Source organism: Opisthocomus hoazin, chromosome 2 (genome assembly GCF_030867145.1).
Source record: "Opisthocomus hoazin isolate bOpiHoa1 chromosome 2, bOpiHoa1.hap1, whole genome shotgun sequence".
Classification (NCBI taxonomy): Eukaryota; Metazoa; Chordata; class Aves; order Opisthocomiformes; family Opisthocomidae; genus Opisthocomus; species Opisthocomus hoazin.
In genome coordinates, this window is record NC_134415.1 from 9,505,136 (window position 1) to 9,531,589 (window position 26,454).

Genomic DNA, 26,454 nt, shown 5'->3' on the forward strand with positions numbered 1-26,454 from the left:
GGCATTATTTATGATAAGGAACTTTTTATGTCTGGCAGTATTGCAAGTGAAATAAATTTGCAGGATATTGCAGTTCACTTCCAGCTGCTTTCCATAAAGCTCAAGGCAAAATTTAAATGATGCTGCAGTTGAACAGTGTGGTATTTGTTGCTGCTTCTCTAAGGTAGATACTAAAATAATAGGAACAATTTCTTTTTTATGTGATTTCATAGATGTAAACAAAATAGTTTCAGTTTTAAATTAGTAGAAATACTATTTTGCAATTATATAGTAGGTGATATTAAATAGTAGTGCTCTTTCTACTGGGCAGTAAACTTTCAGATATTTTTGTCTGACTGTGTGAGTTTTATATGATTCTAATGGATTGTTTGATTGTGTATGCATCTGCTAGATTTTGCAAGATTTGTCCTTGTAATTGTGTTTATGAAGCATAGTTTTCCTTCAGAAGAAAACAGGTGAAATGCACAATCTTTGCACGATAATATGCAGACGTATTACCAAATATTATGAAGACACGCAAAGAGACAGAGAAAAAGTAAAGGAAGTTTTCCTTCTGCTAGTACATATAGATTATTGTTACTTTCCTTCTCTTTTTGCAAAGAAAATTGTATAGCATAGTTCCATGGTGGTGTTATATCCACTCTGTAATTTTGTCTTCCAGCTTGTTCTAACAGTGGGATTGCTGGCAGTAGTAGTGTACTTGTATACAGTAGTGGCATTCAATTTTTTCCGCAAGTTCTACAACAAGAGTGAAGATGGTGATATGCCAGACATGAAGTGTGATGATATGCTGACAGTAAGTCTTATTATGCTTTCTGTGTTTTTTCTTAAAATGATATGTTTTTGCCCTGAGCTTCTTGTAGTTCCTGTTCATATAGTTGTATCATTAGCCAGCAACAGGAAAGACTATAATCGAAGGCAAAGAAACATAATGAACTTCTCTAACAGTTAGATGTACCCTGTGTATGTTAAACAAACACATCTATAAATGAATGGGAGAAATAACCCATCAGTGTGCGCTCACAGCCCAACAGGCCAACCGTGCCCTGGGCTGTGTCCCCAGCAGCGTGGGCACAGGGCGAGGGAGGGGATTCTGCCCCTCTGCTCCGCTCTGCTGAGACCCCCTGGGAGTCCTGCATCCTGCTCTGGAGCCCTCAGCACAGGACAGACCTGGAGTTGTGGGAGCGGGGCCAGAGGAGGCCCCAGCAATGACCAGAGGGCTGGAACCCCTCTGCTGGGAGGAAGGGCTGGGAGAGCTGGGGCTGTTCAGCCTGGAGAAGAGGAGGCTGTGGGGAGACCTCATCACAGCCTTCCAGTACCTGAAGGGGTCTGTAAGAAAGCTGGAGAGGGACATTTTACAAGGGCCTGTAGGGGCAGGACAAGGGCTAATGGCTTTAAACTGAAAGAGGGGAGAATTAGATCAGATATGAGGAAGAAATTCTTTACTCTGAGGGTGGTGAGGCCCTGGCCCAGGTTGCCCAGAGAAGCTGTAGCTGTCTCCCCTCCCCCCCGGCCAGGGTGGACGGGGCTCTGAGCAACCTGGTCTAGTGGAAGGTGTCCATGCTCATGGCAGGGGGATTGGAGTGAGATGGTCTTTACGGTCCCTTCCAGCCACCACCATTCTGTGATTCTGTGAATTGTGATGGTATTCTTTGATATAGTTTCTTAAAAAATGAAAAACAGCTACAAACTGTGAAGCTGAGCCATGTCAAAGGGCAGTAATTCTGAATCTTGAGGTTCTACAGGCCATTCGGGAGGAGGGGCAGTTACGGACTTTCATAAGTAATTAAGGAACTGAAATGATTGTTTAAGCTTGGAAATTCATCAGTTTCCCGTTAGCAGGAGTTGCCATGATTATCTTCAATTGGCAATGCCATTACTGAAATCTTTCCTGTGCACAGAACCACTGAAAATTATTTTGTACTTACTGAGGCAGTGCCAGGCTTTGCAGTTCTGGATGGTAGGCAGAGCTTAAATCATGAAGAATTTCTAAGATGCATTGCTGTTAATATCCTTCTAAAAGCAATCAAGTACAACAAAGTTAAATGTATTTCAGTATGTTGTGCAATATAAATAGCTTCCATGGAAATGTCACCATTTAAAAGCCCAATTATGAGATAAACCGTGGAAGCAGACTAGTATGTCTGTATTTTTGTCCAGTTTAGGACATTCAGTACAAGAAAGACATAGATAACCTGGAGATAAATCAGTGGAGGGCTGTGAAGTTGTCAGGTGCTGGAGCCCTTGCCCTGGGAGGAGAGGCTGAGGGAATTGGGCTTGTTTGGCCTGGAGAAGAGAAAGCTTTGGGGTGGAGGGGAGTGTCAGAGCATCTCCCCAGTGCCTATGGAGAGGTTATGAGGAAGACAAATCCAGGCTTTTTACAGCCATGCATGGCAGGAGATTATGGACATAAAGTGGAAAAAGGTGGTCTGACTGAGGGAGCCAAGCAGTGGATCCGGTTACTCAGAGAGATTGTGCAGTCTCCATCCTGAGGAGGTCTTAACGACCTGACTGGAGAAAGCCCAGAGCAACTTTGTCTGACCTTATGGTGGACCCTGTTTGGAGCAGGATTTGGTCCAGAGACCTCCTGAAGTCCCTTCTGACCTGACCTGCTCTGTAATTCTCTGAAAATACACACAGAGAAAGGCTACTATGTTGTACAGGAATAAGTTAGAATAACATGTGATATGCTATGAAATCAGACTTGTCTTCTGTAAAAGTGGTAAGACTTGCAATGTGGTGTTAAAAAAAAAAGAAACATAAAAGTACAGAGAATATATTTTTGTTTGTAGAAATAGAAAAATAACTTTTAAAATTTTTTAGGTAACTAACACTGTATGCACTTAGTAAGTTAATGATGAACCTTCAATAGTGAAATAAAAACTGTCTCTAATAATTGTAAAGTTTTTCAGCCATTGGTCACTCAGCATTGTATGTTACTAATCAATTTCTTATGTAAGGTATCTTGGGTGTAATTGTGGCATAGAAATAAAAGAGTGGTTTTTTTGTATTGTTAGGTTTTAGGAGTTCATTATTGTTATTGTCATCACTACTTTTTGATAGGGAGTGATAACTCTGGACTTGTAGTTTGCAAAGGTACTTAGAGAAAAAGAACCAATCCCCTGCTCCTGACCTCTGAGAGTGATACTGTAATTTTCTATTAAATTATAGCATGATAAACTGGAAATTTTGCATTGTCAGCATCCAAGAGTACCAAGAAATATTATACTTCTTTTCAGGTCATAGTCTCATAGGATTAGTCTCAGACTTTTTCCATCATTAGTTTCTCCTCTCTACAAACATTCTTGAAGTTTTTTTGTTTGTTTTGTTTTTCTAATTTTTGTTTGAAGCACCAAAGATGGGGAAAGTCTTTGAGCTAAGAAAATGGAAAAGATGGCGGCTGTCGTGGTAGTGGTATTTCCTATTTGCATGTTATTGAAACGTTTGTGACTCATGGTGTGCTGCAGGGCTCAAGGCAGTTGAGCTTTTGATCTTTCTGAACTGCTACATAATAACAGAACATGAAATACTGTAGCTTCAGCTGCACAGCAGCATTTCACCTCCCTCAGAATATACATAACCTCAAAGGGGAGAAAAAGATATCTCGACATCGTTGCTAGACTGTAGGCCAGTTCTGCCAGTTACTGAATTTGGAGCAATGGGTTTTTTACTTTTAGCTGCAGACAAACTTTGTATCCCTTTGTTTTGTGTTTTCTAGTGCTATATGTTTCACATGTATGTTGGAGTACGTGCAGGGGGAGGCATTGGTGATGAAATAGAGGATCCAGCAGGAGATGAATATGAAATCTATCGGATTATCTTTGATATCACGTTCTTCTTCTTTGTGATTGTCATCCTGCTTGCAATTATTCAAGGTATATGTTTGTAACCCATGGTGAGACTGGAAGTGTTATTTAGCAGTACAAAGATCTTGGTGCTGCGGTAATCATACACCTAAGATTCAACCAGGACACCAGGGCAGATCACGAAGCACAGACTGATGCAGTAAATCACACCCAGCTGTCTTTTATCCATACGCTGTTCTTCCTGGTCTCTGTAAAATCAGCAGGCTCTAACTGGATCAGTGGAAACAAAAAAAGCTCTTTGCTGTGAGAATACTGGTGTCACTACAGTTTCTAAATTCTCATTGCCCTTACTAAAAGCCTTCTGTAAATAATCAGTAACAGAAGTGGTTAGAAAGTGATTAGAAACCTTGTGGCATACCTTAAAATTGTCTTTCAGCATAAGCTACCCGTTGTGAGCTTATGCAGATGAAATCATTAGCGGGTACTGCCAGCATTCCCCTGCCGACATCTAGTGTTCTTGACCGTCTGCCAAATCTTCAGATTGGTGGTAGTGGTGTTAAAATTGGAACATAGCTTTAAGAGGTTTAATCTTTTCTTACATAAAAACCTCTGTTTCTTGTGATGCTGGCTTACTTGAACTACGTCAAAGAGTAAAGAAAGGTGCTTGATATGGAACAGCTGTGGTGCATCCTGGGTAATGACAATGGAAAGTCAGCTGTCATCAAATTAGCTCCTGAATTTGAGTGAAACTATTTGACTGGTGGTGTGGCTTGCTATTGTAGTCTGCGTAAGTGGATACTGAATTTTGGGATGTCTGGAGTTTTTCTGTTATGTTTGTATAAATGATTTTTAATGTTATTACCTAAAGTAATTAAAAGCCCCATCTGTTTACATATTATACCTTCAAAAGATTGTCAAGAATGCCCAGAAGATCGTCTTTTATTAAATTAACAGAAGTATATTGCCTGATGTAGGTGACCCTGCTTCAGCAGGGATGTTGGACTAGATGACCCACAGAGGTCCCTTCCAACCCCGAACATTCTGTGATTTTGTGATATTCTTGATTTTGGAAAAAAGTGTAATGATTTTTGCTAGGTCCAGTTGTGGTTATAAATAGTGGTACCTTATTGCTTTCTGTCAGCTAATTTAGGGTGATTTTGTCAGCAGTAAGGATGCTTTCTGACTTCCTGCAAGGAAGTTTAGAAGGTGACTCTGAGTTTGTGGTAAACCATTTATAACTCTTACCCAAACAACAATTTTTTAAAAGGAGTTCAACAGGGTGCAAATTTTTTGTAGCCTGAAGTGGCATATCTCATTTTGTTTTTTTTCTTCATTTTGTGAGTGACTGAAGAGTAGAGGCCTTAGCTGTCAAGCTTTGAGTATAATTCTCTTCTGGTATTCATCAATTTTACAGCACAGTAGTGTCAATAATGATTGTGGAGTTAGTCCTTATTTGTCCAATTTGTATATTGCCAGTGATGTTACTGGTAGCCATTTTCTTTGACTTGCTCATTTTTCTTGAAGTATTGAGTATCTAGTATTTCTGCACAAGATTCTTGTTTAAAATTCTCCCAAATATTCTTTGTCACAGTTCTATTCTTGAACATTAATTATAATTTTGACTTAAACCCTAGGTTTAATTATTGATGCTTTTGGTGAGTTAAGAGATCAGCAGGAGCAAGTTAAGGAAGACATGGAGGTAAGAACATTGAATTGCTGAATCATGCCCTATTTTCAGGTTTCATGAGTATCTGTTTTCCATCAAAATGTGATCTAGCTGGTAGATAGTTTTTGAAACTAAGAGGAAAATAGAGTTTTGTGCACAGTCCAGTATCGCACAATGTCCTGGATGAGCTTCTACTCTCACATCTCAGTTCTTTAGATGGAAATAATAATTGAAGGGGTTTTTCTTCTGATTGACTTTTTTTGGTATCTATTAAATTATAACAACTTACACAAGTAGTTCTATTAGTTCCCAGTACAAGTCTTTTTAGACGATTTTGTGAAGAGAAAAGTCTGCCAGCATCCAGGTTCTGAATAGCATTTACCAGTCTTTGCTGCCTCCTGTGAAAGAGGTTATGCTATGCTTTGACAGGTGCTAGCTGCACCTTGCATGTCTCTGCATGGGACACAAACCCGGGCTGTCTAAACTGGTATTCTGCTCTAAGCATATTTTGTATTTGTTTGCCATTTCCTAGTATGGATTTTTTTAATACTTCCAGATCAAGTGTGGACAGATATTGCTGTCAGTGATAGGTTAACAAAAATTCAGGCGAAAAGCCTAGCAGCTTATTTTCTCATGACTTTTTAAAGTTGAGACTAATCCCTGTATCTTCATTTTTGTAAACAAGAAAAATCTTTGCACACTGCTGTATATTATAATGAATTACATGTCTGTGGCTATTTAAGTCTATTGGATCTTCAGACTAGAGGTTTTTAACACAGGGCGTTAACGCTGTCATGTTACAGTTCATCTCGGATGTAATTTTTTTTGGTTAATCTGTGTGTGAAAGTATCCTGTACTTGATGGGTTTTTGTTCTGTCATTTAAGCATGACTATAAGAACTCAGAAAAGTGTTGCAGACCCACTGGGTTTTGTAATCTAAACTTCGAGCATATTCAGATTCAGCTGAACAAGCACAATAGGCATTGAGGTAAATACTGCCATATGTTACAGTGAGTACTACTTTTACAGTGTTAAAGGGGGAAGAAAAATCAGCTTTGACCGTTGTATGCCATTCTTTCTCCTGATACCTCTTCACTTACAGCTGGCAAAGAATCATTTATTTTTTTTTTAACAGTAAGAAGCTATTCTGATGACAGTTAAAATTCTACTCAAGTGTTTTGGCTGAAGTATCCAGTCCCAATCATTAAAAGAAAAACCTTCTTGTTCAGCACATATTATACATGATGCATTGCCATTTTCAAGAAAATTGTTACACTTTTATTGGCCTTTTCTCAAAGGGGGGCAGGGTTATATATAGTGTTGAAGTGCTCTATATTCTTTCTTTTAGACGAAGTGCTTTATCTGTGGAATAGGAAATGACTACTTTGATACTGTGCCCCATGGCTTTGAAACACACACGCTACAGGAGCACAACTTGGCCAATTATTTGTGAGTACAGTAAAAATGAACTCCTCGCTAACTCATGACCCTGGCAGCCTCTGCAAGTACCTGATTAGCTCTTTTGCATAAGTAAAAGTCAGTACTGTTCGGCTTTGATGTGCAGTCATGCTGTCTGAATATAGAATTCTGTGGCAGTGGGAGCAAGGAATGAACGAACTTCATTACCTTTGTTTCCAGCTTGGTTGTGACACACCAAGTTTGTGTGAGCTAAGGGATGGAAACAGGTAAGTTAGGATGTGGCTGTGGAGGTGTAAAATTGAGCGTGTTGTGTAAGGTACACAGGAGCACTATTACCTGCCGTGGAGGCTGATAGAGAGATTGCACAAGCAAAGAAGACCACAAAAGAGGGAAACCGTAATTGAACAAACTATTTTGGATGGAGTGCTGAGACTGACTAAGAGAACCCAACAAAGGGAGGTGGAGGAACTGGAACGAGGAGCTAGAGAGGGGAGGGATCAGACCAAGGGCATCAGGTCCACATTGGCCACCTTTGGCAAATCCAAGCAGAGCAGCAGTGACCGCTAAACTCCATCTTTTTAAATCTGGAAATAAAACCGTTTATCAAATCCACAATCACTGTATTGTACTATCTCTCTTCTGTCAAATACATATGAAAATCCAGTGCCGAAGTGTATGTTATACTAATGCTGTCAGTATGAAGCAATGGATGGATTGTGACTTTGTGTCTGTAAGCTGGCACAAATGTGCACAAATATATTCCAACTGTGTGTATATATAATCTGTATGTGCACAAAATATTGCAACTGTAAAGTCAAATATCCCTACAAAGAACTTCCACCTGAAAAAATGGTTGTGCAAGCAAAATACATTAAAAGCAATGTTCTGTGGGATTTTTTTCCTGCTTACAAAGTACTACACAAATAACATACTACAGCATACTTACCCTAAGTGCATCATCCTAAGGAAATGTTTTTTTCATATTTTTGTGGAGGATCATAATTTATATTTTTACATATGTTTAGAGAGAATGTCTGTTATGAGTGAAATTTTGAAATCATCACTTAGTGTCTGTCAGATATCTCAAAACTCCAAGACTAATGTATTTTTAAAATTATGAGTTCTCTTCTGCTCCTATTGGTCTTGAGTTACATACACTAATAAAATATCTCAAACTTAGGAGAAATCTCTTAATCATCTTCAGCATTTCTTATTCATTGTGGGGAGAGGGAATAAAAAAAGTTCCAATGGCTGTTCTTTGTTTCCTTCCAAGTTGGTGTTCATGGTCAAGAAAATGTCTATTATAATTTTCAGATTAGTGTTCACGAGCAAGAAAATATCTATTATAATTTTCAGATTAGAAAGCTTAGAAAATCTTCATTGAAACTGAGTTGCTATTTACTGTGAGTCAAACTGAATCACTTGCATTTTAGCATACTATTCATTGAACAATGAGTGAATGTCAGCAGTGTCAGGAAAATATATTTAATGTGTCTGGGAATATTATCATAAATATAACTCTGGAACTGGTACATCCACAAACAGCATTATCACTGTAAACAACATGCTGAACAATATTCATCGCTTTGTGGATTGCCTAATGTTTCCAAATACTCTATTCATAATAGCTGTTTCTTTACTTGTAGGTTTTTTCTGATGTATCTTATTAACAAAGATGAAACAGAGCATACAGGACAGGTAGGTTGAAAACTCTATGAATGACAACAGTTATTAAGTAAGACTGGTTCTAAAATAAAAATCATTCAGACTGACAAAACTAGGAGTATTCTAATGATTAGCTCCCTATATAGTATGTAACTTAATTCTCATGCTTCTTTGGTTTCTTAATGTTAGATTGAGTATCAGTTCTGTAGTACTTTCTATTCTTATTTTGTTATTTGACCTGTTATTCTTAAATTGTTACTTTCACAAAATAGAAATGCAGACTGTAAACAAAAATAATGAGAAACAGAACATTTAAGCATCCTGTGAAAGCAGCACTCTTCATTTCTCCATCTTGATTCTTTTTTAATAGTTTTTGTCCTTTATTGTTATCTATATGTCGTCTTCTATGTCTATATTCATGGATAAGTCCATATGAAAGAGCTTGTGCATATATTTAAAATGAAACTTGTGAGATAAGTTTTCCCTGGAGGTTTTATCTTTGCTGTGGTTCTTTCAAACTTCTGGTGCTTCCTTGAACTTCTTTTAAGTACACTTAAAGTCAGTAAGCAAATACGTCAAATTTACAGAGTACTTTTTTTTTTTCTAGTGATAGTCTTGCAGCTGACTAAGCGAATGTTCCCATGTTGCAGATCAGAAAAAACCTGAAGAGCATTGTATACATAGCCCTGTAGACATGGGTTGAAGGGGTGATTTGCTATAAATCTATGTAGTTTACTCTTTCTGAACTCTGATGTATGTACTGGGCAATTATAATAATCTGCTTTGCATAAATCTTCTCAGCCTTGTCCAGTATCAGATATTATGTATTTACTTTGCTATTTTTTAACATCCATTTGTCATTTGAGAATTTCATATTAAATGAGACTTTTTAAAAAGCCTTTTTTATTGGCATTTTCTATTTTCTTGGCATACAGCGTGTCCTACTATATTCACTGAAGCCAAATTTCTGCTAACTATTAAATTTTGATACTATTAGCTGATAATTTGAAGATTTACTGCATAACTTGTGTAACACGTCCTTTCAAGCATGGAATTAGTGTAATAGAAAGTGCATTTAAGTGGTGTGATTAGAATGGAAATAAACTGAAATATCCTTTACTATTCTCCAGACTGCCTAGAGACAGAGCCTTTCCTGACCAAATAATTGGAAAAAAAATGCCACCACTGATTCAGAAAGTGTTGCTCTGCTAAGAAATACCTTTTAAAGACCGTTTTTGGTATTGTGTGTAGGCATGTTTTGAAATGACTGATGCACAAATTTAGTCAAATTTCTATGACAGAAAATATTCTGCTTGCCCTGATTTTTGTCTCATGGCCAGCTTTAATTGATGTTTGCAGTGCTTCTGGATGTGCAGTGATAACTAAACTACATGGTCCTCTTCTATGTGTTTCCTTAGTGCTTTCTGAGTAGGTGACAAAAATCTAAAAGCTATTCTAAACAGATCAAAATCATTAATAAGATTTTGTAGATTAATATACATCAACCTGATATGCACAGAGTCAAAGAAGTGAAACAGTAAATAAAAAATTAAAAAAAAAAAGTCATGGTTAGTGCTTTCTCATGTTAAATTATTTAAATTGTGTTTCTTTCAGGAATCCTATGTTTGGAAAATGTATCAAGAACGGTGCTGGGAGTTTTTCCCTGCTGGTGATTGCTTCCGAAAACAGTATGAAGACCAGCTCAACTAAGCAGACATGAGGATTTCAAGACAAAAATACGTCCATGTGTTTCCCAACTCTTTTGGGAATGTCTAAGAGATTTCTTGAATCCCCAAATCTGTGTGCTTTTTGGAGCACCAAAGCTCTGTTTTTAATGACCCAACTGCGCTTTTATTTTCTTGTGAATTTGTTTTGAGAACACTGGAGTAAAGAACAATGAAAAATAACAGTGACTCTGGAAAACAAACCAACCACTTGCACACACACAAGATATCCCTATACATATACATAACATGCACACATAAGAAGAGACTAGAGACAGCTTATTTCTGAAACTGCCAGATGATACCCTTGTCTGTAAGATCACACATGGGGTGACATGGTAGCAACGCTCATTCAATCTGTTTATTTCATCATCCTGGAAGGAACTATATGTAGTTCGCAGAGCCCTGTAAAGGATTGTTGTGGACACTAAGTTGTGGGGAAATAGTGCCTTACTATATGTGGGTTGAGCTATGCAGAAGATGAGTGCATGATGACATCATATATTTTTTTTTCCTTTATGTCTTCCCTTTCTTCCAAGTTAATATTTATTTTGTGGTTTTGGTGGGTTTGGGAGGAAGGGGTTTGATTGTGCACATCTTTTTAATATGACTGGAGTGTCTCAGGACAAGATTAGGTTATTCTCATCAAGTTCATTTCACATGTACCTTCCTCTTTAGCTTTTGCTTTTATTTTGGTAATGCTCTGATACAACACTGCAACTTTATGAAATCTTTGTATGAAAACAAGACGACTGCAAAAAACACTTTAACAAGAAATGTTTCATTGCATGTTTATTATGCAAGTTTAAAACAATCAGAAAAAACAATCTTCAGAAGCAAGTTGATGAACATGAAAAAACATTCACAAGAATTATATCCATAGTAATAAAGTGTTGTGGGCTTTATTGTACATCTGGAACAAGTGTCATCAGCCAACAATGTATATGTTATGAATTTGACAGTAGTTTTGTTTTCTTTTCTTTTTCTTTCTTTCATTTCTGCCACCTGTGATCAATAGTGGAGTTGAAGATTTTCTTGTCAAATCATTTTTTAAAAGCAAAGCTGAAGCAATATCCATTCAGGGACTCCATCAGTTGCATCACGAAACACCAATGATGTGTACATCACTCCATTTTGAGTCCTTTTCAATTGTAATGCCAGTCTTTACAAATAAAAAGAGAGATTCAGAATGGAAACAAGCTGGTTTTGGTAGCATTTGAGGTCTTTGTTATGGAGTCTTTTATTAATCCCTGAATTAATTACATCTCCTTCAAAACAGGATTAAGCTGCTGTTTCCTTAATGAAAGGTTTTGGTTTTGGTTTTTCTCCTGGACTTCTTGCTGTTCTGTTGCTCTACCTCACTTCTTTACAGGCTGCAGTTTTTTCATAAAATAAATTGGCTGTATCAATATTCAGTTATAACTAAGAAAAATTGTAACTAAAGAAAGAATCCTTTAAAAATACTAATTTTGTATCTTTAAAAGCCTGGCTTTCGGTTCAGCAGATTGTGAATATTGCTACTCTGAAATTGGGATCCTGATGAGGACTCTGGTAAAATTCTCTCAAATTCTACAGTATTTGAGGCCAGAGGCTGGGCAGGCTGGTGATGGTGGAAGGGGCAGGTACAGCAGCTACGGTTTGTATTCGGGCTTGAAACCACCTCCACCCATTGTGGAGTATTCATTCCAGCTTTGTTTCCTCCCTGTTTGGCACAGGTCCATAAAACACTTTTAATGGGCCTTTGTGGGATTTGCATGGAAGATTTAGAAATGGGGGACTGCAATGGTGTTCCTTTTGGGGTGTACCACATGGGAATAGTTGTGGTTTGACACACAGGTACACGCACTATTTTGGTTTGGCCTGTTTTGTTGAGAAATCCGTAGCTAATGATTCTGACTGGTATTTCAAGACCCTTTTGTCTCGAAAGTGTTCGAGATCAGTGTTCACTGCTGAAAAAGGATGGGAGCTGGCTTGGGCAGAGCTTCAGAGTCTGGTTCATGCTGACCGCTCTGCAACGGCTGTAGGCTTTCTGTGAGTCGCTGAAATGAAGCGTTTCTGCTTCCATTCAGTGCACAAAACTTACCACTGAGAGCATTTTTTGTAACACTTAACACATCTAATTCAAGAAAAGAAACTCACTTTGAAATTATGAGTATATGTCATGGGAGACTGGTTTACTTTAAAAGTATGTGATTCCTGTGACACTTACTGTATCTGACACTAATGCGCACCTTTAACAGGATGGTATTACTCAGGCAGGCCACATACGACGTGATACAGACCGTGGTGTCCAAGGTAATACTGTTTGTTTTAGACAAAGCTGAAGAAAATTATTAGGTTTTATTAAAAATTACTGAACTTCCTGTGACAAACACAACTTCTTTGAATGTTTGTGTTGTGAAAGTGTCGGTAAAATCAGCAAGGTGATCATATGAATCCAGCCAACCAATGCAGAGGCTTCACTGCTTTAATAGTGGTATCAAAAGAAATTGACATGTGTCCTATATACTACTGCAAAGTACAAAAGAAGGTAATAATGTGTTACTTAAAAACTGCAGTTTTAAATCCAAGGAGTTCAATTTTAGTGCTTATGTATGTGATATTCAAGGTTATAGTTACACACATATTTGTGTATGCTAATTTTTTTTTTTTCAGCTGTTAGCTGAATTTACTGACTCTGCCAGTAAAACTCTAATTTTCAGGATGAACTCTTGCCCTTAATTGAAGATAGCAGAGAGACAACTGTTGCTGTTTAGCTCTGAATGCCGAAAGAATGGAGAAGAGCTCTAAAACTAATGATCATAGTGCATACCTGTTGTTTTCGGCAAAGAAAGAAAGGAATGAATGGCAATGAAAAAATGAAGTAAGATGGAAGAGTGGTTGAGATGTGATTCGTTTGTGGATGTTGCTACCTGTTTATATATTGTTCCACTTAGAACTGAGCTACCTGATATTTCTTACACCTTCTACCAAAATTCTGTTCTTATGCCTTTCCTTTCCCTAAAACTTCGAAGCTTAAGTCTGTGTTTTTTACTGAGATAATCACAGAAAACAGAAGATAAGAAAAGGACGCTGTAAGATCTTTGGCCTGTGCATTACTACAAGGCTAATCCCTTCATCTTGGTCACTAATGTGCTGTTTAAGTTGTTGTCGAATGTTTTCATTTGGGGTATCTTCCTACTGTTATAGGACCCTTACTAATGAATAATGGCATTTTGCTTATGAATTGCATTAACATTTCTTTCTACAACTCGTTTGATAACATTCCTACGATCTTCAGAGACACTGAATAATTCCCCTTACTTGCACAATCACCTGTAAAGTAGTCATAGGATTTAATATTTCCCAGGATTTTTTATTTTCTAAAGTAGAGTGAGTATTGATTTTTTTTGTTCATCGGCCAAAACAAATCTAACTGTGGTGTCCAGAACAGTCTCTGTCAAAGGATAAGACATCTGTCACAGAGAGCATGGGTCAGTGTGTTCTTTCATTAAATCTGTCTAATATTTATGCTCCTTCAAACTCTCTTCTTGTCATAGCCACTTTTATTTGTATATTTATTTGCTGCTTTTTCAGTTTTCTTCAGCTTTTCTAAAGCCATGCTAAACCATAGAGGCTTGGTTGCAAATAGAATTTCAAATTATATCATCTTACAGTCATTTCTTACTCAAGATTTGAAGATATTTAAGCACAGATATCCATCTATATGTGAGCCTTTTTTTGCAGTTGCCTCTTTTTGTTTTTTGAAGACCCTTTTTCTGTGTTTTCTGGATGAGGGTTTTCTTTGTTGTCTGCAGAGTGATTTAACTGTGTCTATGCAATTTCTTCCATCTAGTTTTCTTTGCAATTATCTTTTCGTTAGTTTGGATATTTGTTTAGACAAAAGGGTGTGTCACTCTTAGGTGGTAAAGAAGGCCCTTCTCAGCAGTTGTTGAAGATCTCTGGCAGCCAAACAGCATCATTCTGCCGTGCCAATGGAGGTCAAGAGTTGAGCCAATTGTTAATATGAACAACTTGCTTTTGTAATAACATAGCCATGGGCTGATCTGCAGTTACAAAGGTTTGACCTATACATTTTGGTGCTGGATGGGAAGATCTGAGCTAAAGTTCTCCTGAAAAAAGTTTTTAAGTTTCTGAAACGTAAGGGGGAAAAGCTCAAAAATCCACGACTGCAACAAGATGAAGGACTTGGCTATCAATCCATTGTGTAAATGCTCCAAATTTGCGCGCAAGATGTAGTTGCTGTGTTGCTCAGTAGAAATATAGACTAAACACCTCTCTCTTAGTTATATGTTAAATAAGGACCTTTGGAACACTGGAAGATGGGTAAATAATGGTCGATCATGCAATTTGAGGTTTGAAATAAATCAGAAGGGTTCAATTAATTGTTCTTTACATAGTGCTGGTAGGATAGAAGGAAACTGCATGAGTTGCACTGAAAAAAAATAGGACCACCCAGGGAGAGCATGGCAATTCCTAAAGTAAAAGAAAAAATGACTAGATGAAAAAAATAGCATGAGAAATAACAAATATGAAAGAAAGGTATTTCTTTCGTCTGTTGAGAAGTGGGATTTCATCATGAAACCTTCGATGAGCTCTGCTTCTGCACTAACTCCTGTGATGGAACTTCTGTATTTCCTGTTAAACTCTGGAGAACTGTGCGTATTTTTCTGCGATACTAGATGATGTCTAGAAAATACACAGATAACAAGCTTTTCTAAGAATAGCTTTATAAATGAAAAAGGTTGAAACCCAGAATTTTTATGAAGTGTGGGTTTTTTGGTTTTAGATATATATGGATTCATTTTTCAGGTTTTGGGGTTATTTTGTTTTTTGTTTTTTGTTTTTTCTAATGCTAAAAGCTGACTAGCGCTAGCATCTTTTCTCGTTCCTGCTCAGTGACTATGTTAGAACAATGCTGTGGTTTGCTTTAAAATTAGGTATTGGGCATTAACCCAGGCTGGTCACACTCCCTTCTCTCTCAACAGTTACTATGCTAAAGTCTTGTGATTCCTGCAGCTTCACCTTCTGTAACACCTGGAGACAGAAGGTAGAATTCAGCAAAGTATGAGGGTTTTTTTACTTCAGTGTCTGATAATTGCATCAGCAGGCCTGAAGGTTTTGTAAAGAAAAGGCAGCAATGTGAAAGTGGTTTGAACTGACTGGGAAAAGCTGCTGAGAACTGACTTCACTGTTACAGTTAAGTATGCATTGTAATAAAAGGTGGATAATTTGATTTTTCTGTGTTTATAAAATGTTACTATGATAAAGTAGGTAGTGAAGTTAGGGAGTACCCAGGAATATCGTAGTAAGTAGACACCCTGTATCCTATGAAGACATCACAGTTGATTTGCTTCCTGCAGTTTAAGGAATGGAAAAATAAAATGAAAGGGCTTGAGATTATTTTAAATCTTGCAAAAACTAATAGTGAATAGAACATGATGTGAGCGAAATGGAAGAAGTAAAGGTTCATGAACTGTTGTTGTATTTCTTTGGAGATTAACAAATTGCAGTAATTGTGAAGAAAGTGTCATTCGTGGCTTTGAGCCAGCCTGTGCCCATCGTGCAGATCAGCGGGAAGGCGGCAGGACGGGTGACATCTGCAGTGGCGTCCGCTGAGGCTGCTGGTCCATCCTGTGGTAGCGTGCCCAGGCTAGGCTAGGTGCACCCGGCTCTGGAGGAGTCCTTTCCCCACCCAGCTCAGTGCCAGAGAAGGGACGACAGCTGCCCGTCTGTGTCTTCTCCGTTGATCACTGGCACTGTCCTCTGGCAGCAGGCTGCATGCCGCTGGAGCTGCCCGTACACAGGCACTTGTAGGCACTTCCTCTTCAGAAGAAATTAAATTAATTAGGCAGGTGCTCAGTGCTGACAACAAGGCGTATCCTTTAATCGGGTGGTCCATCCTAATGGAAGGAAAGGATTATATCCACTGAATAGGAGATAAACGAGTGGTGTGACTGGGCCATATAGCAGGCAGTTGGTTTTTGGCTCTGTCCAAAGAAGATAAAATTTCAGGCTCCAGGTAAAATACTGTGGGCATTTGAGGTATCTGCAATCTCTATTAGAATAAGTGGCCTTGTAGATTTTATGTAATGACTGAGCTGTTTTTAAGTGCTTCACAATGTTGCCCTAAGGTGCTAGTTAGCCAAGTTTTTGCGGTTGAATATTAATATAATGTTAAAACCCAGAACTCAGTATGGTTCCTAGCTATTTAAAAAGATTATTTTCCTTGATGCTCAGCTATGTGCCTTACTTTAAGCTGATTCACGTGGTAGGTAAAATGATTATTTATCTTTCTCTGGAGCTTTTAGGTTTTAGAAAATAGCAGTTTATAGTGTTCTGCGCACATGTGGGAAATCGCTCAGTGTTTAAATAGATATGGCAGAATGGAATGAGCTTGGGACGGGAAAACAGACATTGAATTTCTTTTCTGCAGTGGGTCTTTATGTTTGGGCAAGTGCAGAATTAATAATAATTTAAATATAAGAATGTCAGGATAGACCCATCATCTCAGAACTTGCCTGTCCCTGGCTCAGCCTTCGTTGTTCTTAACTGTGATGAGGCAGGTTTATTTTCTATTTGGTCAGACTTCTGCCCCATATCGAGAAGGGAATATCACCTTGTTTGCAGTACTTGAAAGTGACTATATAAAAAAGCCAAAGTAATCCTAGATGATTTCAGACAAAAGTGTAATATAATTTTCTTAACTGTTAGTCTTTTGCAATTAAAGAAGCCTATTTCTTGTTTAAATTTTGCTTCTACAAATGATTTCAGGTTTCCTCTAGAAAACAGACCGTTATGGTGAATATCCAGATGGAAACAAGTCTTTTTAGCTTTTTCCAAATCTTTACTTGTCTGGATGACCCTTAACATCTAAATAGTATGCAAATATGGGATAGTTGGAGGCTTTCCAATATTGGGTGCTCATGGCAATCCTCAAAGTGTATAATTTATGGTCTATAAAAACGTTGCTTGTATGTGCTTCATGGAACTGATGTAAAGTTAATTACTCTTTTTTCATAAATATAAGGGTTTTGTAAGAAATCCTTGTATGGTCTGCAGCTGCAGTAGCCTCTTGTCTGGAGTTATTTATTTTCAAAAAAAAATCAAGGTAATAATACGCTTGCCAGACTAATACGCACATTTCACCCAGATCGTTTTTGATGATAGACGCTATGAATTTCTTGCCGTAGGAGAGTTAAAAAGGGCTGGTTCATATAAGCTTCTGAGGGGCTAAACTGAATGGTACTGCTCAAAATGTGCTTCTGCCTGGGGGAACTGCTAGAAAATAATTCACTGTAAGTTTTTGTCCTGTTGTTTGCTGTTTAATTTGTCAACGGGGGCAATGTAAGCTACAAAACCTAGAGCTGTGAGAGGAACTTGCTGTATAAGGCTGTTTTGTAGTGAATATTTTGCATATATGATCAACTCTGGATCAATGGTGGTCCAATTATCCCGCTTGCCAATTAACCATGATTAGTGTGTAGAAACATCTATGCTAGCAGTGTTTTGACCAGAAACAGTAGACAGATTTATTTGGTGGGCTTGTGGTCTTACCGCTGTAGACTGGTGAAACTCGGATTTCCCTGAGCCCTTGTCACTCTAGCTGACGACTCTTTTTTCCTTTGCATGCTTCATTGTATCTTTCTGTGCCTTAATTTGCATTACCGGGATCTGGATTATTTTTGTTACCCGAGATCCCTGTTTCTTTGCTATACGTTAATCGTCACATGGTCCAGAATCGCACATGAATATAGCCAGTGGGGCCGAAGTGATGCACCAGAACTAATCTGATGTGGAGAACCTGGGGCAAGCTGAGTTCTGGCTCAGGCAGCTGGATCTAGGCTGCCATATTTCCAGGTTACATGTTCCCTCCTTCTCCTCTGTGGACATGGCATGCCAGAGAGATGATACGTATCTGTCCAGTTGAGTGGGAGCAATGAAGGTTCCCAACAAATATAGCAAGCAGGAGATGGCAATCGTGAACAAATAAATGAACCAGCCTACAAAATTTTTACACAGTCCTGAATGGCCCTCAGGGGAGTAAATGGCCTGTGTGGCCTGTCCAGCTAGAACCGGGAAATTCTGGCACAAATGCTAGTTAGAGAAGAATTAACTCTTTTTGTAATGGAAAAATAGCCAGTTTTATGCATACATTTGCCATTAGAACCTTTATTAATGCTAATGGTGAAGTTATATAGTACCCTCTTAAATGAATAATAGAATGAAATTAATTTACTCAAAATTTGACCTGAAAAGGTTGATGTTTCTGTATTGCTTTTGCAATTCACCTGTATTCTTAATATGGTACGAATTAATCAAGGTGGTCTACTTTGGAGGCATAAAATAAGCTTAAGAATGAAGTTAGGAAGAAAGGTTTTATTTTGAGTCTTGTAAAACCCATACCTGTTTACATTTTAAGTGAAATAGAGAATGTCCCGGATTTTCTTGTGAGTAATGGTTACACTAATGTGTTACAGCCCCCAAAGTTAATAAATTTCTAATGAAAAACAGTGTCTTCATTTCTAAATATTCATGGGGGCAGTTTTGGTCTGATAAATATTTTTGCATTTCTTGAAAGAGAACGGCCTTTGAAAAATATCAATATTGTGTTTTTAAAGATGTTTTTTTCAGGGTGGGAATCAAAGGTACAAAATACACAGCTTAATTGCATTAGAGAATAATACAATTGTAAATAATCTTTTTTCATACTTATTTTTTGTAAAAGGTTTGAATAACCATCTTTTAATGTGAAAATTATTTTGCTATTTTAAGTTTTGGATTTGTTGTAACTGCTCATCATTTATTGTCTTTCCTGTATAAGGTGGGTTTATTTGTTGTTTTGCTTCAGCAGATTAGCATTTGAAGCATTTAGAAGAAAGTGTGTCCATGACTGGCATTCTTATTCTGAAAATGCATTTTCTGAAGGAATGATTGTTTAATTTCTCCTAATGAAGTTCAGATTCTGTATCTAGTTGAACCTCTGTGGAAGCTTATTTTGCAGTCATAATTTGTGTGATAGAAACATCTTAACAGTTCTCCATGTCGATATGCAGATTACTGTCACTGGCTCCCATTCTGTGGGAGGTATTCAGTGGAGTTTCTCTGAAAATACACCTCTCTTTTGGAAGGCGTCAGTGGTGTTTAAATATTCTTTTTTTAGTGATTACTTTTCCTGGTAATAATTTGAAGTTCCACTAAAACCAAATGAATTTCTTCTTTATCCTACGAAAGTGGAAATAAAATAGAGAACGCAGCAGAGACGATTGTTATGCCACTGTATAAGTCCATATTTGTCTACATCTTGAATTCTGTGTGCGGTTCTGGTCCTCTCATGTTGAAGAGAATGTAGTAGAATTGGAAAAGGTTCACAAAAGAGCAACAAGGATGACCGAAGATATGAAATGTCTTCTGAACAATATACAATAGCTTTGTACAAAGGACAGTTGCATTGGATAGGATTCTTCAGTCTATAAAAGAGATTACTGGGGAAGAGTATGATACCGATACAACAGAAGTCTAGAAAATGATGAGTGTGCTCGTGAGAGTGGATGGGAATTGGTTGTGCTAGACTACGTAACAAGGGACAAAAGGACTAAGCAGTGGGTTCTGAGGTTTACTCTGGACATTAGGAAAAACCTTTTCGCTAGGAGGGGGTGCAGCACCAGAACAGGTTATCCAGGAACCCCCACCCTTGGAGGTCTTCATATCTGAGTGGGAAGCTAGACTTAAGTGACATCCAGAAGTCCTATCCAAGCAAAATTTCTTTGATTCTGTAAAAGGGAGTTACCAAATGGGTGGTTGTTCTTCGCTAATCATCTGGTTATGGAGACGGTTCATGCTGGATACAGGTTGCTGGTCTTCGTGTCCATTTACTCAGATGCAGTACAGCTACACCACTGTTGTATGTTAATATCTGTCCTAAAAGTCTGTATTGGGCTCTTTTTTTTTCCAGAAGTATGCCGCGATTGAGAAAGGTAACAGAAATGGAAAAGGCTTTAAACACCGGAGTAATATTTTAATTTCTTTTACCTGGAATCAATTTCTAAGTTCTCAAAAATTTGGAAAATAATTCTAAGACTTAAATTTTATTACTTTCATCCCTGAAAAGGAATAGGACAACTCCCCCTGGAAGTTAATAATCTGGAACATCTCCCCTACGAGGAGAGGCTGAGGGAGCTGGGCTTGTTCAGCCTGAAGAAGAGAAGGCTGCGAGGAGACCTAATAAATGCTTATAAATATCTGAAGGGTGGGTGTCAGGAGGATGGGGCCAAGCTCTTTTCAGTGGTGCCCAGTGACAGGACAAGGGGCAATGGGCACAAACTGAGTCACAGGAAGTTCCGTCTGAACATGAGGAAGAACTTCTTCCCTCTGAGGGTGACAGAGCCCTGGACCAGGCTGCCCAGTGAGGTTGTGGAGTCTCCTTCTCTGGAGATATTCAAGACCCGCCTGGACAAGGTCCTGTGCAGCCTGCTGTAGGTGACCCTGCTTCAGCAGGAAGGTTGGACTAGATGACCCACAGAGGTCCCTTCCAACCCCTGCCATTCTGTGATTCTGTGATTCTGTGAGTATATACTTTCCCCGTGACAAAGCCATGGTTGTGGCTCTGTGCCTGTTTTAAAGAGATTGTAGTGCTGTGGAACAGAGGTGTTAGTGCTGCTAACAGAAGGCTGTTATGAAACAAATTTGACAATCTGCTTTCATTTCTGTTTTCTTCTGCTCCCTGTCAGCTGTGATGGCCTGTAGCTTTCTGTTTCCTAGAAGATCCTCCTGTAACCTGTCACGTCACTATCACAGTGTAACCCTGTTTATACTTATATCCAGAAAGAACAGCCAGCTAAAACATCCAGTGTTCTTTTAACAAATGCCAGTTGTCACCTTGTCGAGATTCATTGTGAAGAACACCATCAGACATTGATCTTGCAAAGTATATTTTTAATATTCCGATAGTGAAAACAGGTTTTATGGGATAGAAAAAGTTTGTTTTAGACAAGAATTAATTTCAAAATTTGTTATTAGTGTTTCCTGAAGGCATAAGACAAGAAAATGAATAAGTGTAATTTCACTATAATTTGACATCCGTACATATTTATTCTCAGTATTGTTAAGCTACTCTTAATTATACAACTCAGAATCAGCATCATGTATTTCCTTAATTACATATGTACACTAATAGAAAATATAGATTCCATATTAAAAATTGAAATAATTAATTTTTATGGCTGATTCCAAGAATGAACGCTTGTTCTGAAGAAAACATTCAGAGAAATTGACATTATAATGCTAAGCAATTTAGATGTACTTCTTTTTTTTCCTATCTGCATTCTCTCATTGCTTATTTGGTAAGCAGTTTTGGTTTTCATTTTCCTCATTAATGAAAAGCATGTCACTCAAAAGATCAGTGAGGGCTGACAAGTATGTACACAATTTTCTAGATTATTTCAGTGTTGTCATTGTTTTCGTCTTTCCTGTTTAACGTTTGTAGATGACACATAAAAAAAAGCTAATGAGGCTGCCTGTAAGCTGCCAAGTTATTCTGCGATGGAAGATTAGAAAACTTGGTCATACAAAAAGTCCACTTAAAATTATTTTTCCATATTTAAAACATTAGTTTATTTAATGTTAACTTGTATTTTACTTCCAATAAAACTAACTTTCATAAAAAGATTAAAAAATATTTTGAGGAGTGGCAGACTTCCTACATGGGGAAAGGCATATGGAGACACTGACAGCATGGTCCTCAGCAACACTGAGGACTTCACTGAGTGCTGTACAGATTCTGCTAAATCACTCCTTGGGCTTTCATGAGGTTTTTCTGGAAATGTTTGGGATGTGACAAAGATGCCGTAGGACTATAACACATCTCCTTAGAGAGCGGATATGCAATTTACTCTGCATTGTGCATCTCTCTCTCATGTCGTAAAATTAAAGAGCAGAAACAATACTACTCCGGTATAATGACTGTGTTATTGGCATGCAGCAAAGTGTTATGGGTGTATTCTGCAGGATTTTAACATCAGGTGAATGCATATCCTCATCTGAGTGGAAATCCCTGGTATATAGGGTTGTAATTAAAAGAAAAAAAATCCTGCTTTTATTCTCTTTTCCCTGGTAAGTTTTGCTTAAGCTATGGTCCTACAAACATGTCCCGTTCCTCAGAAGGAAATATATACAGGCAGTGTGGCACAAAAAGCAACCCAAGTTGTGTCACAGAGTCATAGAATGCTTTCGGTAGGAAGAAACCTTAAATATCATCTAGTTCCCACCCCCCTGCCATGGGTAGGGACACCTTCCACCACACCAGGTTGCTCAAAGCCCCGTCCAACCTGGCCTTGAACACTGCCAGGGAGGGGGCATCCCCAGCTTCTCTGGGCAACCTGGGCCAGTGCCTCACCACCCTCAGAGTAAAGAATTTCTTCCTTATATCTAATCTAAATCTGCCCTCTTTCAGTCTAAAGCCATTAGCCCTTGTCCTGTCACTCCATGCCCCTGTAAAAAGTCCCTGTCAAGCTTTCTTGTAGGGACCCTTCAGGTACTGGCAGCTGCTCTAAGGTCTCCCCGCAGCCTTCTCTTCCCCAGGCTGAACAGCCCCAGCTCTCCCAGCCTTTCCTCCCAGCAGAGGGGTTCCAGCCCTCAGATCGTTGCTGGGGCCTCCTCTGGCCCCGCTCCCACATCTCCAGCTCTGTCCTGTGCTGAGGGCTCCAGAGCTGGACGCAGGACTCCCGGGGGGTCTCAGCAGAGCACAGCAGAGGGGCAGAATCCCCTCCCTCGCCCTGTGCCCACGCTGCTGGGGATGCAGCCCAGGGTATGATTGGCCTCCCGGGCTGCCAGCGCACGTTGCCATGTCTGTCATCATGTGACTCACAGCTGGCTTTTACATGTCTTTAGAAACCAAAAATATGATCACCTTATTAATACTTATAAATTAACTATAAACTTTGCAATTTTAAATACCTGTCTCAGGTTCTCTTCTCAGTCAGTCAATGCTTGTAGATACTTCAGCATTCAGTGTTCTTTGGTTTGAGCACTCATGAAAAATGCGAATGCCTCCAGTATTGAAACCGTGAGTGTTAGATGTGAGGCACTGTCAGGACCACTGGTGGTCATTCAGCAGAGAGAGAAAATGCCTGGAAACACTGAAGCTCTTAGAGCCAAGGTAGCTCATGATACCTTGAGCTGTGGGGTCCTTCACCATGGTGCTAGGGAAAGGAGAAGGCCAGGGTGCGGGAATACCCCTGAAACTTCCCTAACGCAGGTGGAAGCAGATAGATTTAACACTGCTCGGTTTCTATTGCCAAGGGATGTGTTTCCTCAGATTTGCTGAAGGAAAACTGCAGGACAAGGGGGCAGGAGGAAGAGTGTGCGCCCCTTTTTGTTGTTGTATAGGCATGACTGAAAACGTCCTATTTTCTGCTATTCATTCCAGTTCAGGACTTGTGAATTAAAGCAATTTTAGACATTCATAATGTAAAGACATGTTTCTCTTAAAATTGTTTAAAGTAAACCATATGAATTAATGTGTTGTGCAACAGAACTTTTCTCTGGTATGTTTAAAGGCATGCAGTAGCTTTTTAACATGGTGCAGCCATTTTAATGATTTTCCGTAGTAATGTCTCCTTTTGGCTGTGCTGTATTCAGCCTCATTTTAACTGGTCTGAATACTCCATTACTGATGTCTTTCTTACTTTTTATTGATTTCTTGCAGTCTTATCTTTTCAAGAAGTGATAATACTTCTTCAGTGACGTCCTCATTTGTCACATTTCACAGCAACTCAGAATTCCTTTTCATTAAAAATACTTCAGTTTTGCTTTGAAGGTCAAGTCAATGAATAACAATTCTAGAAAAGACTTATTAGTACATCTAGTTTCTCTGGCTAGTCTGCAATTTCAAGCACATTTAACAAGCTGTAGAAAAGTATTTTATACTGGTGCTAATTCAAAGATTGGTTTGTTGCATTAAGCAATCATGAATTATGAGTGTTCACAGTATAAGAATAGACTGTCTTGGGAGGCAATCTCAGCATTCATGGGATCACAGAAGCAGATGAATTCAGTAAAACAAGATCCACAAACTAACCACATAGCCTCTTTCATATGCTTCACTGTATGCAATCGCTGGGCAAAGACTGGGGGAAGTTAGAGACAGAAATGTGATCTCAGCTTCTCTGGCTTGTTACAGGCACAAGTAGGATGCCGTTATTACTGGGATTTACCTACTGGGAACTCTTGAGGCTTTGTAACCAAAATGAAGCCCCAAAATAATTGAACCACTGTGGCCTCACTGTCAGAGTCCTGGAAGAAAGCTGAAAAGGCAGATGGCTTCCACACAGCTTACAGGTTTTTGGACTGAGCTCCAGCATTTAATATAGTGAGAGGTGTGAGGAGACATCTTTATTTTCTGAAAGGACAATGAAGGGTGTCTCTATTAATCTGGTAAATGCTTCCTACCAAAAACTTCCTTCTTTACACTAGAATACAAAAGAGAATAATATGAAAGTACCCTTGCATTTCTGATTCGTAAGTGTAATTAAAAAAATACATAATTTGTCTATATAGTATTTGAAACTGGATATTTGTTAGTAACCTCAGTCCTTTTAATAGCATGACTATTGCTTTAAGAATGACATAGAAACAATTTTTTTAGGAAAAGAAATCACCATAAAATCACCAGGTATTTAATATTTCTATTAAAAGAAAGAAAACATAACAGGTTACATCAATTCCTGCATTTCCATCACATCCATTTGAAGTCAATGCTGGTTAATATTAAGGCATATCTGAAGCAAAGCATAGCAGTGTTTTTTAAAATCAGTAGAGTTTAACCTCCAAAGGCACGGTCTAGACAGTAGAGCATTTAAGACAAAACATTAATGCAAATATTAAAATTGAGGAAATATGATGATCTGGGCAGCGCCATGGGACGTTGGAGATTTACACTCTCTTATTGATTCTTCTATGCCCTTCACATAAACTTGTTATTTTTCCCTCAGTCTCTAGTCCAGTTGGCTGGTGGCATGTCTGATTCCCCGAGTAAGGCGAGTGCCCAGCTGGATCTGAACTTCTGTTCAGGCTGAGACCCAGGTGTGCATCCTTGCTTGGTACCTGCGGACAATAAATGAATGCCTTTGAGTAGAGTCTGCTGGGGCCCCGATGTGCAGCTGTTGCGCAGCTCAGTGAGATGAATGTGGCGCAGTAAATGAGGAACGCCTTGGCACGCTGGAGCAGAATGCAGCACAGTTATTCAGCTTTTAGTTTTTCCTCCATTGTTTAAGAATTTAATTTTAAAAACAATTGGAGATTCTTGCAAGCTGGACATGAGGACAATCAGAGTTGAGGCATTATTAGTTTTTACCTCCCAAGTGCTTTGGAAGTGAAGGAGACTTTATGCTTTCTTGGTTCCTGAAGAAAACAGCTCTTTGGTGAAAAGCAGCAAGCATGTAACAGTATTCAGAAATACCCAACCAAAGATGTAGGCAAGGGTAAATGTAGGTAATTCGTGTTTGCCCCTTGTTTGTTTGCTGTCAGGTTTACCAGCGCAGTACTGCATAAACCAACTTGTTGAATAGTAGATCCTACTCTGAAACTGCAAAGAGGTGCAGAATTGAATTAATTTGGGAGTCCTAGGTTGGCTTATTTGTCAGTTGTCTGTCTCAGAACAGAGGGGTGCTATTCCTAATTTGTGAGTTTGAATTTGAAGGGTAAGAAGATATAATGCAACCTGATGATGTACCACTAAGGATGAGCAAGTTTTTCGGCACTGTTCTAAAATCCCCCGTCTTCCTCATGTATCATACAGATGGCTGCAGAAGGAAAAATGTGAAGTAAAAATGAGATAGGGAAGAGAGAAACTGAAATTAAAGTATGAGGGTTATAGCAAATGAACGCTACTTAAAGCTTGATGGAAGAAGGCAGCATTAGTCTAAATATGAATGAAACCATTGCAATATAGAGCTGCGTTGTCTAAGCAATACTCACCAATATTGACTGTTGTGTAGTATAAAAGCAATGAAAGCTTTTTTAATGTTCATTTAATGTTCTTGGAAAAATTCCAGAAGTATTGATGTGGGGTGGTTTTATCTTATGTATGGAACTGAAATCTCAGTTCTTGATATGAAAAAAATTTAGATATCATAAAAGAAGCCGTATATCTTGATCATGAAAATAATAAAATTCA

General features: G+C 38.5%; 1 protein-coding gene across 9 annotated transcripts in view; it reads left to right on the forward strand.

The window, feature by feature from the left end:
- The window catches only part of RYR2 (ryanodine receptor 2), a 449,014-nt gene extending 437,559 nt beyond the window's left edge, over positions 1–11,455 (forward strand). For all 9 annotated transcript variants that reach the window (XM_075412466.1, XM_075412469.1, XM_075412474.1 and 6 more), the window contains 6 exons: positions 662–796; positions 3,719–3,875; positions 5,441–5,505; positions 6,821–6,921; positions 8,538–8,589; positions 10,171–11,455. In XM_075412466.1, coding sequence (XP_075268581.1) covers positions 662–796; positions 3,719–3,875; positions 5,441–5,505; positions 6,821–6,921; positions 8,538–8,589; positions 10,171–10,266 — 606 coding nt within the window. In that variant the 3' untranslated portion in view covers positions 10,267–11,455. The remainder of the gene's footprint in view (positions 1–661; positions 797–3,718; positions 3,876–5,440; positions 5,506–6,820; positions 6,922–8,537; positions 8,590–10,170) is intronic.
- The last annotated feature ends 14,999 nt before the right edge of the window (positions 11,456–26,454 follow it).